The sequence below is a fragment of the Bos grunniens genome, chromosome 19 (assembly GCF_055505025.1).
Source record: "Bos grunniens cultivar Pamir isolate PY7600 chromosome 19, Bosgru_T2T1.0, whole genome shotgun sequence".
Classification (NCBI taxonomy): Eukaryota; Metazoa; Chordata; class Mammalia; order Artiodactyla; family Bovidae; genus Bos; species Bos grunniens.
Window position 1 is genome coordinate 20,843,771 of NC_141183.1, and position 14,651 is coordinate 20,858,421.

The following is a 14,651-nucleotide window of genomic DNA, read 5'->3' on the forward strand; positions in this document are numbered from 1 at the left end:
AGTGAAGAGCAGGGGAGGGGAAAGATGTCAGACAGGAGGCTGGGCGTTGCTATGCCAAAATAACTGCCAAAATCTGATTCCTGGACTCAGCAGAGGGTTGACAGAACGACTTAGGAACTGAACCCAAAGTCAGTCAGCAACAACTTGCAACAGGCTCAGAAGAAAGGGCATCCTGGAAGGCAGTGAATGCCCAGCCTGACTGCTCTTCTGAACAGCAAAAATGGACATGACTCCGCTGAGTACAGAGGGTCGAAGTGGTACTTACCCAAGTCTCAAGGGCGTGCCTCTTCCCATCTCGCTTGGCTCCAAGAGGGACGAGGACTCTTCCAACAGGTCTGGATCCGCCATCTGCTGATGATGCAATTCAGCCTGAATTCACAAATCAATTAATATCTAATGAAAATAGTTAGTGGCATGCAGGGAACGAGGAACCAGGAGATAAGTTCAGAAAATAAAGATGAAAAAAAGAAAACCACCAAAAGAGAAGACATACCCACAAAAAGAAGACAAGAAGAACGGGGAAGAAACAAAGAAAAGACAAGAGGTAAAGGAAGCAGAACTGCCCCAGTAAAGCATCTGGGGAAATGGTTTTAGAAATAAGGAATAAAGAAAAAAACGTTAAACGATAGTGACACCCGTATAAACCTGTGACTTGGTGGAAACCATTTTTTCTCTTATGTTTTCCTGAATAAGCCATGAAAGTATCAAAAATATTCTTGCATATGCATAGAAGCTGAAGTATTTCTTCCTTTTGAGCAAAAACAAGGCAGCTCAGCAGATACATTCAATATCAAATTTCCAGGCAGCTGCAAATTAGACTTTTCCCTGTGTAAGAATGTAAAAGATGGAGACTCTCTTTCCCAGGAAGAAAGCAAGAAGCTGTCACTGTCCTGAACAGGAGAAAGATAGAAGGGGTGTCTCCAGACGTCTAGGTTTTCCATGCCCTTAAAAAGTCAAAACATGGGGGCTTTCAGCACACCCACTATTTAAAAGAAAAAAAAAAATGCTTCAAACCATGGGATTTAAAGAGTATTCGTTGTCCAAAAAGGTAAGAAACACAATAGTTGGGCAGGCATGGGCCTTCACTGCATCAATAAAGGGAAGGAAAAGCGAAAACATACCTGAATGTCCTAGTTTCTGACCAGGAATCCAGGTAAAAAGTTCCTGTGGGCTTTACAGCTTAAGGATTCTTGAGAACATAGCTTAAGTCAACAATCTAAATCAAGTGAAAAAAAGTAACAGATAATAAGCCAATTCAGAACATGTGGACTAGTTGGATCGTTGAGATTTAAAATGATTTCCACCACGACAGTTTATACAATAAAATGGAGGAGGAGCGGGACCTTCTCAGATGCAGACCTACATTTCTCAGCCTTTCTCTACACAATACTTCTTGCCCCGTTTCCTCTCAGCCTCTCTCTCCACAATACGTCTCGCCTTATTTCCTCTCACCAGGAAGGAGGAGCTGCCCTAAGAAATGAAGGCTAACTGACCACTCCACTGCCTCATCTTCCCAGCTTCAATATCCATGGCCTACCTGTTTGACCAAAGACTAGAAGTGAGCCAGAGGAATCTTCCTTTTCAAAAGCAGAACTAAATAAAAATGAAGTCAGGAGAATTTTTCTCATCATCTTCACTCCAAATTTCAATTTGATTCTACTCTTATCAATCCTGCTATAAAAAAAAAAAGCCACAGGGGATCCCTTCTTGATAGTCACAGGACTATAAATGTAAAGTCACAGGGTGGGGGTGGGGAACTGAGTATAAACCAGATAAGTCTGAAAGTCTAAACAAGTGAAAGCAATTGTTTGGGAAGTAAATTCTAGAAGCAGGATCAACTCTCAACGACCAAAAGAAAAAAGAAAAAAATTTCTTTAAAAAAAAAAATGAAGGATAGGCAGTGGGCACACCAGAAGTGCAGAGAAATACCACCATGAGATTTGGGAAACTTTCTGAACTGAACTGAAGATGAGATAATGAGGGCACAGGTTACTACTTGTTCTCAAGTGCGCAGTTCTTGTTTCTGCTTAAAATCAAATCCGCTGACTACAAACCACAGGCAACTTGCTTTGAGGATCCAGAGTAACTACAGCATTTCATCTTGCTCTTAGGATGTCCCTTAGCAAAAACCAGTGAAACTCACAAGCCTCCTGTCTACTCTACTGCATGGTTCACAATGCTTGGTTTAAGTAAACCATAAAGATAAAGCTCAGTGCAAATATGTGCTCTAAAGGGGAGAACTGATGGAAAAGCAAACAGTGCTCCTCTAAAGGAGAAGGCTCCATCTAGAATCTCTGGGAATACCAAAAAAAAAAAAAAGGCAGAATTAAAATCAAATACAAATTTACAATAATATTCTAATTAATAATTACACCGTTTCAAACTTAAGAATCCTTCAAATGAAATAATTGTGCCTGATGAGAAACTGTCCAGAACCACTAACTGAGGGCCTTTAAAGCAATATCTAAAACCATGTCATCAAGTATCTCAGTCCTAATCTGGGTTCTTTCATAAAAATACTGCCAAAGTTCTTCTACATTACTTGCTGTGCCCTCTGGTTTACCCGTTCCCCCAGTCAGAATACTAAAACCATGCCTTGAAAGAGGAAGTAGCACAACTTCAATAGTTCTATTTCTACTCTTCAGTATAAGCAGCACATCCAGTTCAAGCTACATGACCAAGAGCAAATACTTTTCTTTCCATTGACATGAGAAAAAAAATTACATTTAATCACCCGAAGTATTCACGCAAGCCCCAAAGGAGATGGCAGATGGGAAAGAAAAGTAAAGAAAGCAGATGGATGGAAAACTCAGAAGGAAAGGAAGGCAGGGCTCTGCATGCCATTAACCATTACTTTTCCAGTCTTCTTTACACTTTCATATGTTATGGTGCTTATGGTAAAAGATGCAGAGAAATCTCTCCAGCTCTTACAGTTCTTCATAAGCAAGAAGACTGAGAAAAGGATAATCATTAACAAGTCATTTAAAATGCTCTGGATAAGAAATGGCTAAGTTGAATTTGTAATCATCATAAATCATAAGACTATTCAATATGTGTTTACCTCTCCCCTTCTCCACACCTGGCCAATCATAACCCCTATGCCTGGAGACGCAGTGAATCATTTTCTGATTTAGTCATTTTCTGCTAACTCATTATTGTAAATTACTGATCATATTCACCAAATTATATTCAAAAGAAGGGTTTAACATAGGTAGTGTTTCAGGCCATTGGCAAACATTATAATCTCAGGCATGGAAGAAAGGCTCATGAAAAGTCTACATTTCTGAGATTCGAGGTCCCAAGTCTCCTGATCTTTTGCATCGTGTGAAGCGTGTACTCGCAGGTGCAGACGTGCTTAACTCTGTGTGGCTCTGTCTCCTGTCCTGGCAGCGACCCTGAGGCTGCTGTCTGGCCTCAGCAGGGCAGGGGCTATTGAAAGGGGCCTGGCTGAGGCTGTGAGCTAATGGCAAGAGTGGACAAGATGCTGACTGTGCACGAGGAGGGAAAAGGAGGGGTTCCTGCCACTGGAAATAGCGGGACTGATGACGACAGCAGCAGAAGAGCCTCTCACAGCCAAGGCCTCATGCTCAAAAAAATGCTTTGCATGAGTAGGAGGGGGGAAACGATGCAAAATGGAGAGGGTGTGAAGGTCATGCCTGACTTCTCAAGATGGGCATTTCATGTTTACACCTATTAACCACAAAGAAAATTCCTAAACCCATAGTAACAATTTTAAAATCTTATATCATCTTTCCAAGTGATTCTGCTTATTTTGTTTTTACTATTATTGTGTGTGTGTGTGTGTTTTTGTTTTTTTGTTTTTTGTATTATAAAATGAAGAGTTAAAAAAACTATTTTCCTTAAGGGAGTCCATTTGTCAGTCTTTTTTTCAGAATTTCTCCCAGAATGAACTAGACTAGGAAGTCTATCCCAATCCTTAAAACTCAGGAGACTATGAAAAACATTCTCATATATCTCATCAATATCCCAGCAAAAAACTAAAGGGTATATCAAAAGGGGGAAAAAGGCAGGGAGAGGGTCAAAGAACTAAGTACCCAATAATGATAAAAGTAACTGAGCTTTGATCTTGAGGCCAGATTTACTTTGGATCTGTGGGCAGCAGCTTGGACACGTATAAAAAGCACGCCATCTGTGAGCCTAGGGAGTCACTGTGTTCGTGGATGTTTCCAGACATGACTAAGTGATATAGCCCTTGAACACAGAGACCATGTCACCCAGCTGATGCCTCACAAACAGCAAGTGCTCTTCAAATGATCCAACAATAATAATGCTGTATTATTATTAAATATAATATTATTATTAAATAATAATAATGTTTAGGTAGTGAGTATACTGGAATTCCAGATTATTTGTTCATCAAAAACCACTTGACATAAGTGACCATGCCTGTTGCAAAAGATCTGGAACACTTGGAAAGAGCTAATTACACTGTCCCACATCCTTTAATGTGATGATAGTGGGGACTGGTGAAAGAAGTTACAGTCAGTTTCAAAATTCTCAACTCAGCAGGCAAACTGAATATTCACACCCTCTCTCTCCTGATATGTAGCCTGATCCTGATTCTCAGGACCAGGCAATTTAATTCCTAGGAGCTTTTCCCCCTTTCCCTGGCTCCAGTAGATCTTGTTAATTAGCATGGTTTCTCTGAGTCAGATCTTCAGTTACTGAGGAATGTAACACGTCTTCAGCTGACTTTCCCCAGCCCCGTGAAGCTAGCATGCTTCAGAATCACCTTGTGAAAATGATCCCTGGGCCCCACCCTCAGGGTTTCTGAGTGAGGACTGAGAACTGGCATTCTGACAAGTTCCCAGGTGAGGCTGATGTTGCTGGTTGGCAAACCCCTGCTCCAGGCTAGAGAACTAGGGAGAGTTATTTTTTCTTCAAAACATAGAAATTAAAAGTGAAACCAAGGACTTATCAGATACTAACTAAAGCAGGCCTTTTGTTTTTTTTTAAAAGCTTTGCTAATTTTTGTTGTTGAGCAAAGGAAATAAAGAACTTAATGGGGTGGTCTCCCTGGTGGTCCAGTGGTTAAGACTCTGCAGTGCTTCCAGTGCAGGAGGCATGGATTTGATCTTTGGTCGGGGAACATGCTGCAAGGCGTGGCTGAAAATTTTTTTTTTAAAAAAAGAACTTATGGGAAGGCATACTGAATAGTGACTGGGACAATCTATGAAATGTATGATGTTGCTAATCGGGTGGCAAAGACACCTATAAAATAGAAGAGTTACCCATATTTTAGGCCATCAGTAAAAGCATGTCCACACCGGAAGCTAAGACTCCTCCCCAGCTTTAATTGGGAGAAGGAAGCTTTTTGAGAGCCTTGTTCCAAATCCCTGTGGTGGGGTCACTTCAGCAAGCTGTCCCCTGGCAACTGAGTCACCTACATTTTTAACCCAGGAACTTATTAACATTTTGCCCCTACAAGGTACTGAAGTTGAGTTTAGAGGAAAATCCAGGAATTTCAAACAAGAATCCTACCAATTTTCCATACAACATAAAAAACAGCTCTCAAATTAAGTGTGCTTGCCATCTGGAGTACTTAAAAATATGCTCAAAGGCTGACAAGCAACCATAGAGGACACAAGCTAAAATTTAATGACAAAAGGTTTGGAGATTAAATTTTTGTTTCAATTTCATGTATAACTTTTTCCTGTTGCTTCAACTTCAAGCACATACTTACCTTCATATGTAAAATTTCATCTATGTTTACACAACTACTTTAGGATTCCTTTCCTCATTTTGAGATGAAAAACTGCTGAAAATGCAAAAATATACAAAACCATGGCTGGCTGTGTACTGCATGGAAAATGGAACAGAATCTGACATTTCTTCAACTAAAACAGGGTGCAGAAATGGTATTGTTCCCAAACTAGCAAATTAAAATAATTATTGGAATAAAAATATGGCCCATTAGTGCTGGTGTAATATCAGCTGCCTAAATACTAAAAGAAACAGTAGTCTGACCTCATCAAAAAACTGTTGAGTTTTGCGAAGTATAAATTTTAATTCAGTTAGTTCTAGGAAATTTCTCTTCAGAGCTTCCTGGTTTGTGTTGATTTCCTTCAGTTCATTTTCAATCTTCTCAAAATTAGCCTATAGAAAAACAAAACAAACAAACAACCAACCAAACTATTAACTCACACTAAGCTCAAAATGCTTGCTCTAAAAGACAGATGAAATAATCCATCCCGCAGAATGCTGACCACGCTGAATGTTCAAAGGTATCTTCATATCTACCCAGCAATACATCTGGCCCTGTGTATTCTTTGGTTCCATATCCACAGATTGTATAGTTAATCATAGTTATGCTTAGTTATGGTTAGTTAACCATAGGTCAAAAATATTTGGGGAGGAACATTTTCCAGAAAGTTCCAAAAAGCAAAACTTGAATCTGTTGCTCACTAGCAACTATTTTACCTATGATCTACTTTGTATTTACAATGATTAACATAGCATTTACATTGTATTAGGTATCGTAAGTAATCCAGAGAGGATTTAGAGTATACGGGAGGATGAGAGTAGGTTATATGCAAATACTACAGCCATTTTATACAAGGGTCTTGAACACCAGCAGATTTTGATATTGAGGGAAGGGCTGGAACCAATCTTCCCTGGTTACTGCGGGATGACTGTACTGTGTTTTTACCAGGGTGGTTTTCTTTATAAAGGTTTTTTTTTTGCTTAAAATAGCTTCTTTTTGTCTATAGATTCTGTTATACACTTGGTTAAATCCCCCAGCGGACTTTAGATAAAATAATGATTGAAAAGTCTATCGAGATTTTATGAGATTCAGTTTATGAGATTATTAATAAATTACTAGTTAAATTAACATTAATCCAATAAATTTTCAACAAGCCAATAAACATTAGTGGCATGTGACAGTATTGGAGATATTAATACCACAGTGATTTTTATATCATAAAAAAGGAAATTCATTTTAATCCCGTCCACAAGAACCTTGCAATCAACAGAAAAGGACGGCAAGAATTATTCTACTTTCCATCTACTTAGGAAAGTAATTTCTGCCCTGAAATATAAAGAAACTTTTCTGGCTTCCTCAGAAGAATTGTTTACCTCTAAGTCAATCATGTCCCGGGGGAAGGGCACCTCTGGGTTTTCACCAGTGTCCATAATTGGGATGTTAGCTTTCCTTATCTCTTTCTCAACAAATCCTAGAACGACAGAATCAAAACATTCATGTCTAGATCCACATGTCTGGAACTGCCAATATCTGAGGAAAAAAATAATAAGATCCCAAACCTGGCTAAGAAGAGCTTCATTCTAAGAAAGACACTCTTCATATAAAAGAAGCAGAACTTGTACCTCCTTTTCGCTTCACACCGCTCTTCCTCCTACCCCACATTCTCTAAAGCACAGTTCCTGCAAAGAGGTTTATCAGTCCACTACTGTCTTCTTTCCCTCTTCTGATCTTAACACTGGTTCTCATCTGTGTCAGCTCTCAACCCTGTGTGATGGCTCTGGTCACAGATATTGGTGCAGAGGAGAGCTAAAGTAGAGTGTTACTCAGTAGAATATTTGACCCTCAGCACACTAGTGAGACAACTCCAACCTACAAGGGTTTCGTTAAATTTGAAAATAGGTCAGCTCTGAGTTAAACAAAACAAGAAACAAAGCACAGAAAAGGCCCCAAAACACAGGAGAAAAGTGTGTTTTCAGGTGATAACTACTGACTTGTTTTTCAGCACAGAGACTAAATTCACCCAACTGAAAGTTGGCCTCATATAGCAGCAAGATCTTGGGTTTTGGAGGCAGACAACCTGGATTCAGACACTGATCCCATCGTGGCCACTTACATTCTTGGGCACGTCACTTAACCTCTCTGATCTTTAGCTTCCTCATTTACTTAAATAAGGAAACTGATACCCTGCTTGAAGGAATGCTGTGAGGAATGAACAAAATAAAGCGTATGAACACCCTAACTCTCAATAGTACCTCAATAAATGTTAGGTTCTTCCCGCATAAATAGACAATTTAAAGCTGGCTATGCTGCCATCTAAAATTGATGGTGTTCTAGGTCCTATCTCTCAGAATTCTACAGTGTAGCACTGACATAAAACTCTTATCATAAAAGAAAAACAAAAAACAGTATTTTCAGCTTGCAGCCTTGTCATCTCAAAGTTTCTATTAAGCACCACCGAGCCCAAATACCACACATCTACTTGTGCACAAGAAATTCATCTTCACATTAGACTGCAAGGTTTTTTCTCTCTTTTTCCTTTCATAGTATTTTCTTCCTTTATGAAGAGGACTCTAATTTAAGACAAAGGGGTCACTAGAGGAACATCAGACAAGACCAAAATGCACATACGAAGCTTTCGGTCCATTTCTTCACATCTTCTAACTTCATTCACAAATTTCCTCTGGAAAACGTTCACATCTGGATTTAACTGCAAAATAAGAACAGAATACCAAATACTGTATCCATTTCCTCTCTTTCATAAGCAACAGATCCTGTGAAGTGAAAACCTAGTTCTATGTCAATGTGTCAGTTCAGTTCAGTCTCTCAGTCGTGTCTGACTCTTGGCGACCCCATGAATCGCAGCACGCCAGGCCTCCCTGTCCATCACCAACTCCCAGAGTCTACTCAAACTCATGTCTATTGAGTCGGTGGTGCCATCCAACCATCTCATCCTCTGTCATCCCCTTCTCCTCCTGCATTCAATCTTTCCCAGGATCAGGGTCTTTTCCAATGAGTCAGCTCTTTGCATCAGGTGGCCAAAATATTGGCTAATACAATGCTATTAAAAAACTTTCTACTGATCCACACAACCCGCTTTAGGACCAGTCACACCAAGGAAACGTAAAAACCCTTCTCTCACTGCTGCAGGCTTATTACTGGAATGGAGGCAAATATGACAAAACACAGTAGCACACAATGTTCATCTCAGGCCAGAAGGCTCAGTGAGCACAACCACCTCCCAAATATAGGCAATGGATATAACAGAAGCTTTGCCTGCTTTTCCTTCTCTCCTCCTTCTCAGTCAGTAGAGAGAGAAAGCAAACTTCTCTCAGTTTTCTGCCCAGGGTCTTCACCTTCTAGGTGACAGGCTTATTTATTCAATCATCCACCCATCACAAGTAATTTTCAAAACAATGCCACAAGATATTCTGGGAAACACAAACAAGAATAAAACAAATTCCTCCTCATTAAGAAGCTTGCAACCTAATAGGGAAGAAAGATGAATACAACCCATAAGATAGACTGTGATAAGTTCCATAAAAGTAATACAAATAAAGAACTAACAGTTACTCAACATTTCTGGAGCACCAAATATGCGCCAGACACTATTAGGCACTGGTATGAATACAAAGAGTAAGATATGTCCCAGGTTTGAAGAGCTATCAGCCCTACAGAAGAGACAGACAGAAACCAATCAATACAACTTTTGTGAAAATATTATTAAAGAGTAAGCAAAATGTTGTTGGCAGTTTCCTATAAACATTCACCTACCTACCTCATGACTGAACATTCTACCACTAGGCACCTGCTTAAGGAGAATGAAAACACGTTCACAGAAACTTGTTCAAGAATGTTCGTAAAGACTTCGCTGGCAGTCCAGTGATTAAGACGCCATGCTTCCACTGTAGCAAGGGGCATGGTTGGATTCCTAGTCAGGGAACTCAGGTCCCACATGCTGTGCAGTATAGCCAAAGAAAAAAAGAATGTTTACAGCAGCTTTATTCACAATACCCCCAAACTAGCAGTGATCCAAATATCCATCAACAACTGTACTGTAAGTCACTTTAGTCGTGTCCGACTCTGTGTGACCCCATAGATGGCAGCCCACTAGGCTCCCCTATCCCTGGGATTCTCAAGGCAAGAACACTGGAGTGGGTTGCTGTTTCCTTCTCCAGTGCATGAAAGTGAAAAGTGAAAGCAAAGTTGCTCAGTCGTGTCCGACTCTTAGCGACCCCATGGACTGCAGCCTACCAGGCGCCTCCGTCCATGGGATTTTCCAGGCAAGAGTACTGGAGTGGGGTGCCATTGCCTTCTCTGTCCACCAACATGAGGCTGGATAAAAGCACTGTGCTATGTTCATATCATGGAATAAAAAAGAATAAACTACAGAAATATATAAAATGAGATTAAATCTCAAGAACATGAAGTTGAATGAGTGAAAGAAGTTGGACATAAGAGTCTGGGTAATAAAAAAAAAAGAGTCTGTACTGTATCATTCATTTACATGAAGTTCAAGAACAGGCAAAACTAAACTATGATGGTAGAAATCAAAACAGTGGTTACCTACGGTGGGTATGGACTGACCAGAAGTGGGCAAGAGACAACCTTCTGGGCTGCTGGAAATATTCTGTATCTTGATTGGGGTGATGGTTATAAAGGTGTATACATTTACCAAAATCATCAACTTGTACTCCTAAGATCTTTGCATTTCATTGAATATAAAAGTTTACTTCCATAAAAAAAAAATGAGGGCAAAAAAAAAAGGGGGGGGACAGACACACACACAAGGAATAACTGATTCTATCTTGGGGGACAAGAGAAAAAATGCACAAAGGTAACACCTGAGCTGGCAATGAGGCAGAGTTCAACAAGCAGAAATAGAATGCAAGCAGAAAGACCATGACAAGTGACTCAGAGACATAAATCAATCATATTCTCAGAGAATGGGGGACATTTTCTACAGATCAAGATGAGGGAATGCAAGGAGCAGGATGTGGAAGATTTTGTCCTCTGGGCAATAATATGGAATCAAATGATCTGATTTTTACTTTTTTTTTTTTTTTAAAGATTTGCTGTTTTGAAGAATATTGTATGTGAAGAATGAACTGTAAGAGAGAGAAAGACTGGTAACAGAGAGACTAATAAGGAAATTATTGGTATTATGTATCACTCATCTCACATGCTAGTAAAGTAATGCTCAAAATTCTCCAAGCCAGGCTTCAGCAATATGTGAACTGTGAACTTCCTGATGTTCAAGCTGGTTTTAGAAAAGGCAGAGGAACCAGAGATCAAATTGCGAACATCCGCTGGACCACGGAAAAAGCAAGAGAGTTCCAGAAAAACATCTATTTCTGCTTTACTGACTATGCAAAGCCTTTGACTGTGTGGATCACAATAAACTGTGGAAAATTCTGAAAGAGATGGGAATACCGGACCACCTGACCTGCCTCTTGAGAAATCTGTATGTAGGTCAGGAAGCAACAGTTAGAACTGGACATGGAACAACAGACTGGTTCCAAACAGGAAACGGAGTACGTCAAGGCTGTATATTATCACCCTGCTTATTGAACTTATATGCAGAGTACGTCATGAGGAGAAGGCAATGGCACTCCACTCCAGTACTCTTGCCTGGAAAATCCCATGGATGGAGGAACCTGGTAGGCTGCAGTCCATGGGGTCACTAAGAGTCAGACACGACTGAGCGACTTCACTTTCACTTTTCACTTTCATGCATTGGAGAAGGAAATGGCAGCCCACTCCAGTGTTCTTGCCTGGAGAATCCCATGGACAGAGGAGCCTGGTGGGCTGCCGTCTATGGGGTCGCACAGAATTGGACACTACTGAAGCGACTTAGCAGCAGCAGCAGCAGAGTACATCATGAGAAATGCTGGACTGGAAGAAACACAAGCTGGAATCAAGATTGCTGGGAGAAATATCAATAACCTCAGATATGCAGATGACACCACCCTTATGGCAGAAAGTGAAGAGGAACTAAAAAGCCTCTTGATGAAAGTGAAAGTGGAGAGTGAAAAAGTTGGCTTAAAGCTCAACATTCAGAAAACGAAGGTCATGGCATCCGGTCCCATCACTTCATGGCAAATAGACGGGGAAACAGTGGAAACAGTGTCAGACTTTATTTTTTTGGGCTCCAAAATCACTGCAGATGGTGACTGCAGCCATGAAATTAAAAGACGCTTACTCCTTGGAAGGAAACTTATGATCAACCTAGATAGCATATTCAAAAGCAGAGACATTACTTTGCCAACAAAGGTCCGTCTAGTCAAGGCTATGGTTTTTCCAGTGGTCATGTATGGATGTGAGAGTTGGACTGTGAAGAAGGCTGAGCGCCAAAGAATTGATGCTTTTGAACTGTGGTGTTGGAGAAGACTCTTGACAGTCCCTTGGACTGCAAGGAGATCCAACCAGTCCATTCTGCAGGAGATCAGCCCTGGGATTTCTTTGGAAGGAATGATGCTAAAGCTGAAACTCCAGTACTTTGGCCACCTCATGTGAAGAGTTGACTCATTGGAAAAGACTCTGATGCTGGGAGGCACTGGGGGCAGGAGGAGAAGGGGACGACAGAGGATGAGATGGCTGGATGGCATCACTGACTGGATGGACGTGAGTCTGAGTAAACTCCGGGAATTGGTGATAGACAGGGAGGCCTGGCATGCTGCGACTCATGGGGTTGCAAAGAGTCGGACACGACTGAGCGACTGAACTAAACTGAAGGGCTGGAGGTGGGGCGTGGGGTTGGGAGGAAATGGGGAGGGACTCTTAATGGGTACAGGGTTTCTTCTTGAAAGTGTCCAAGATTCAGTGTGGTGATGGTTGTACAATTCTGTGACTACAATAAAAATCATTGAACTGTACACTTGAAATGGACAAATTGTATGGTATATGGATTGTATCTCAGTAAAGCTGTTAAAAAAAATTAGTAGGGAAAAAAGTGCCTATGTAATTCACCAAATTAACAGATTTAAAGGAGAAAAAAAAAATTTTTTTAAGGTAATCTCAATAAACAAAAGGCATTCAGTAAAATTCCACAACCATTTGTGACAACTTCAGAAAAACCAGAAATGGAAAGGAATCTGCATAATCTAATAGAATTTTCCCCCCAAATTAAGAATACACATCCTATTTAAACTATAAAAAATCTAAAAGATTACCCTTAAAGTTAGGAGCAAGACAAGCATACTATGTGATAGACACAAGGCATTCTGCTCTATTTCCTTATTAACAAAATTCCCAATTTTGTTCAGGCAGTAGCAGATCAGTTGGAAAAAAAAAAACAACAACCACATTTCCCAAACTCCCTTGCAGCTAGATTACACCGTAATTTTGGCCAATGAATAATTAGCAAAGTCTGATGAGGATTTCTGGGAAAATTGTTTTCCTCCATATGTAAGTACTTCCCCTTCCTCTTTGCACTTCCTTCTTCCTGCCTAGAATATGGATGAAATGCTGTGAGTTGTGGTGATCATCTGTAAAGACAAAAGCCAAGTGCTCAAGGATATTCAAACAAATACAAAGTGATCTTAGGACACTGATGACAGTGGGAAGCTGGGCTTCATGTTACATGAGAAAAGTATACCCCTATCATTCGGGTTTTTAGTTACATACAGCTGAACACAATCCTAACTATTATCAGCTTGGTCTTATACTTTATCAACATATTACTGAAGGTAAAATAAGAAGAAAAAAAAGAAAAGGGTTTGAAGGAGACAGCTCACTCTGACAGTACAGTAAAAAAAAGACTGTATCAACTGCAGCAAAATATTAACAGCTAATGAATCTACACCAGAGTATTCAGGCTTGAAATTTTTCAAGATAAAAATTTTGGAAAAAAAGAAAATACTAATAACAAAAAAAGAAAAGTAAACTTTACATATGTGACAAACTATACCATCAACAGAGGGAAAAGACAAGCCACAGCCTAGAAGTTACCAGTAGAGGATTAGAAAAAGATTAGCTTCCAGAGTACAAGGAGAACTTAAAAAAAAATCCTACACGTCAGTGAGCAAGCAAACTCAACAGAAAAATAGGCAAATATGGACAGACATTCATGGAAAATGAAACTCATTATGTTCAATAAACAAATAATAAGATACTAAATACACTAGTCTAAAAGGTACAAATTAAAACAGTAAGATACCACTTCATAACCATTACATGGGCAAATTTCTTTCTGTCTGAGCACAGAGGTGTTGGCACAATTGTGGAACAAAAGGAACTCTTCAGCCAGCGATGGGAGCGTGAATAGGTACATTCACCATGAAGTATGGACTCTGACTACATCTAACAGGGACACACACGATGTTCAGCAATGCCCCTCCTGGTTATAATCCCTGGAGCAGCAGCAGGTCCATGAGAGCAATACCATTTTCATGCAACACTAAGACATTATTTGCCCTTTTCATTCTTATCCTTTCATGAGTCTGCAGTGAAATTTCCCAGAGGCTCATAAGATACGTCACGGCAGACTGCAGAAACAAGTAAGAATCAGGCTGTCTTCTACTAATTCAGACTCTAAAAGATTTTCAAAAGTGTAAAAGCCATACCCTTCTTCTCAAAATTATTCTTCTTTGTTTTGGAAAATAGTTATTTTTCATAAAAAAGTTATGGTAACATGTAGTGGGCTTATTATAATTTTAAAATGATTTAATAAATACTTCAAACATTTCTCAGTGTTAATTTCCAGTACAATAATATCAATAACTGTAACTCACATAAAAACCCTCTAGGGTTCTCAATAATTTTTTAAGAGTGTAAAGAGGTCCTCAGACCAAAAAGTTTGAGAACCACTGCCCTGAAGAAACTATCACATATGTATACCATGATATATACATAATATATACAGAGAAGAAACTATCACATATGTATACCACAATATATATATAATATATATATATATATGAATCTTCAC

General features: G+C 39.7%; 1 protein-coding gene across 14 annotated transcripts in view; it reads right to left on the minus strand.

Moving 5' to 3' along the window:
* Positions 1-14,651, minus strand: part of ATP6V0A1 (ATPase H+ transporting V0 subunit a1) — a 61,960-nt gene that overhangs the window by 31,621 nt on the left and 15,688 nt on the right. For 5 of the 14 annotated variants that reach the window (XM_086357623.1, XM_086357634.1, XM_086357625.1 and 2 more), the window contains 4 exons: positions 8,354-8,432; positions 7,099-7,196; positions 5,989-6,117; positions 266-369 (listed from right to left, as the gene is read on the minus strand). In XM_086357623.1, coding sequence (XP_086213749.1) covers positions 266-369; positions 5,989-6,117; positions 7,099-7,196; positions 8,354-8,432 — 410 coding nt within the window. The remainder of the gene's footprint in view (positions 1-265; positions 370-5,988; positions 6,118-7,098; positions 7,197-8,353; positions 8,433-14,651) is intronic. The other 9 variants (XM_086357636.1, XM_086357632.1, XM_086357628.1 and 6 more) reach the window with 2 other exon arrangements.